This window comes from Belonocnema kinseyi, chromosome 3 (assembly GCF_010883055.1).
Source record: "Belonocnema kinseyi isolate 2016_QV_RU_SX_M_011 chromosome 3, B_treatae_v1, whole genome shotgun sequence".
Classification (NCBI taxonomy): domain Eukaryota; kingdom Metazoa; phylum Arthropoda; class Insecta; order Hymenoptera; family Cynipidae; genus Belonocnema; species Belonocnema kinseyi.
The window spans coordinates 48,013,286-48,015,640 of NC_046659.1; the positions used below are offsets into that span (position 1 = coordinate 48,013,286).

Below are 2,355 nucleotides of genomic sequence, written 5' to 3' on the forward strand. Positions count from 1 at the left end.
ATTTGAGAAACGATAATATTTTGTATAATAATTTTAACTACATAATTTTTAACAGGAAAGTAGTGTCCCTTTTATGAAATAAAAAAATAAATCTAACTAATATTATAATAAAATTTTTATTTGAGTAAAATCTTCACCATATTAAAATGTATTCATTAGACAAACGATTTAATGGAGCAGAGCAAGAAATTACTTAACGCGAGAGCGTTAAATTATCAAAAATGTTTCTGAAAAAACCATTATTTTCAGGGGTTTGATTAATTTCGAAAATTTTACAACTTTTTTTTAGAAAGTTATAAGCATATTACACCAACAAGAAAATATGATATACCCGGATACGATAGTTCAGGGGTTAACTTATATCAGTGCCTGAGTATAGATATGGAATTGATAAATTCACACTTCTTATTTGTTTCAAATATCTTGCTAGAACTTTATTATATTACTATATCAGTCAGAACTTCTAAATTAATCTGTTTGGACAACCGACAAATCCCGAAAATGAAAATAGTCGAAATAGAAAGATCTCGAAAGTAGAAAATTGACGAAAATTTAAAATCCCTTAATTATAAAATTGCCGACAGTATACAAGAAATAAATAAATAATAAAATTTGCTGAAATTACAATATATACGGCACTAGAAAACTCCCAAGTCTGAACAATTATAAATTAGTTTTATTACTACATAAATAATAAAAGAAAAAATATGATCATTAAGTGAAAGTATTTCATTTCATTAATTATTTTATTATTTTATTGCAATTTTTTATTTTTTAGATTGGAGAATTTTTTATAATTTGGAAAATCTTATGTGGCAGAAATTTTATTGTGTCACATATTTTATAATTTTAGGAGTGTTATTTCTAAAATATTCGAATTCGGTATTATCAAAAAAGCCATAAACGGTTGCCCTATAATTGATCAATTAATCTAAAAGAAAATTGCGTAACTAGACTGTTCTTTCTTTTTGAGGAATGTTCCAGTGTCGGAAATATAATTTTTTGGTAATTTTTAATCGTTCCAAATTGTTATTTTTTCTTTGTGAAAATCTCTATCCACCATTTTTATGCTTATTAGCTGCCAGTTTTTTTTAAATACATAAGACCATTCTGAGCTATTACAAGGTTAATGTGTACAATTTTTCTCTCAGAAACAAAAATTCTAATGTAAGTTTAAAAAAAAAAGTTCCTAAGAATCTTTCCTCCACCACTGTTTCCACATAAAAAATTGATTTTTGCTAGTACCTTGTATTTTCCTATCTGGAAAAGTACATTTCATCGGGAAACTACTAGGTATTTTTCACGATTTCTTAAATGGAGATTATAATTGTTCCAAAATATTTAAGCCTTCCTGATTATATATTTTTCAGCCAAACATATATAAGTGATTTCAAAGTCAGACTATGAAATAAAATTTGCACTCTACCTCTTCTGTAGCCTTGGTGACGACTCCCTTTAAACCCTCAGCGAAATTTGTGCTCTGAGTCTTGATGGTGTTTACGACAGTTTCTTGGTCAGGAAGATTTAATTGTTCCTGAATCTGTTTGCCGAGATTGTTGATGTTGGTCTGAGCCTGAGTAATGAGTTCTGTAAGTTGAGTTGGTTGAGCAGCATCCTTGACGTCTCTTCGATTACGTGGAATAGCGGAAGCTGCTGCTACCAAAACTACGAAAAATGCTAGGGTGGTCTTCATGATGACCTGACGTTCCAATCACGCCCAACAAGAATAAATTTCTTCACTAAACCTGAAAACCTACTGATGCTACGAGAACTTAGTCACTTCCTTATATAGGCAATTCTTATCACTGCAGCCGGGGCAAAGTGCTGATTACGGAGCTTGGGCAAAGTGCCGATTACGGAGTTTGGGCAACATTCAGGGGCTTCGCCCTTCGCCGTCTTTAAGGATGTACTTTCCCCGTACAGTCAATATAAAAAATAATCAAATTTTAATCATATTTTTTGAGATCGAAGAAAATAGACCCATTTTTCATTTATAATAGTGCTACTTGGGTACTTAAATAGAAAGCTGCATATTCTACCCAGGGACGATTAACTCTCGAGTATCAATATTTAACTTAAAACAAAAATGTGAAATGTACGGAAATATATTCGAAGGAGTAAAATAACAAGTCATTGAGAAAATATCAAAAATAAGGTCCCAATTTCAAAATAATATTATTTAGTTTAATTTCACAAATCAGCCAGCAGTAAGAAGCGAGTTGCAATGGATTAAGATAAACGAGTCAAAACGTCGTCGATTCGCGTTATTCTCACTGCGTGCATACTCTAATAACTCATCTAAGAATAAGGAATAATTTTAAATAATCAAAAATATTCGTCTTTTCTGAGTTTACT

At 30.5% G+C, this 2,355-nt stretch overlaps 1 protein-coding gene across 1 annotated transcript; it reads right to left on the reverse strand.

The window, feature by feature from the left end:
• Nucleotides 1–1,381: 1,381 nt before the first annotated feature.
• Nucleotides 1,382–1,768, reverse strand: LOC117169123. The gene has a single exon (XM_033355294.1). The coding sequence runs from the start codon at nucleotides 1,691–1,693 to the stop codon at nucleotides 1,397–1,399; it is 297 nt and encodes a 98-aa protein (XP_033211185.1). The 5' UTR covers nucleotides 1,694–1,768; the 3' UTR covers nucleotides 1,382–1,396.
• Between the last annotated feature and the right edge of the window lie 587 nt (nucleotides 1,769–2,355).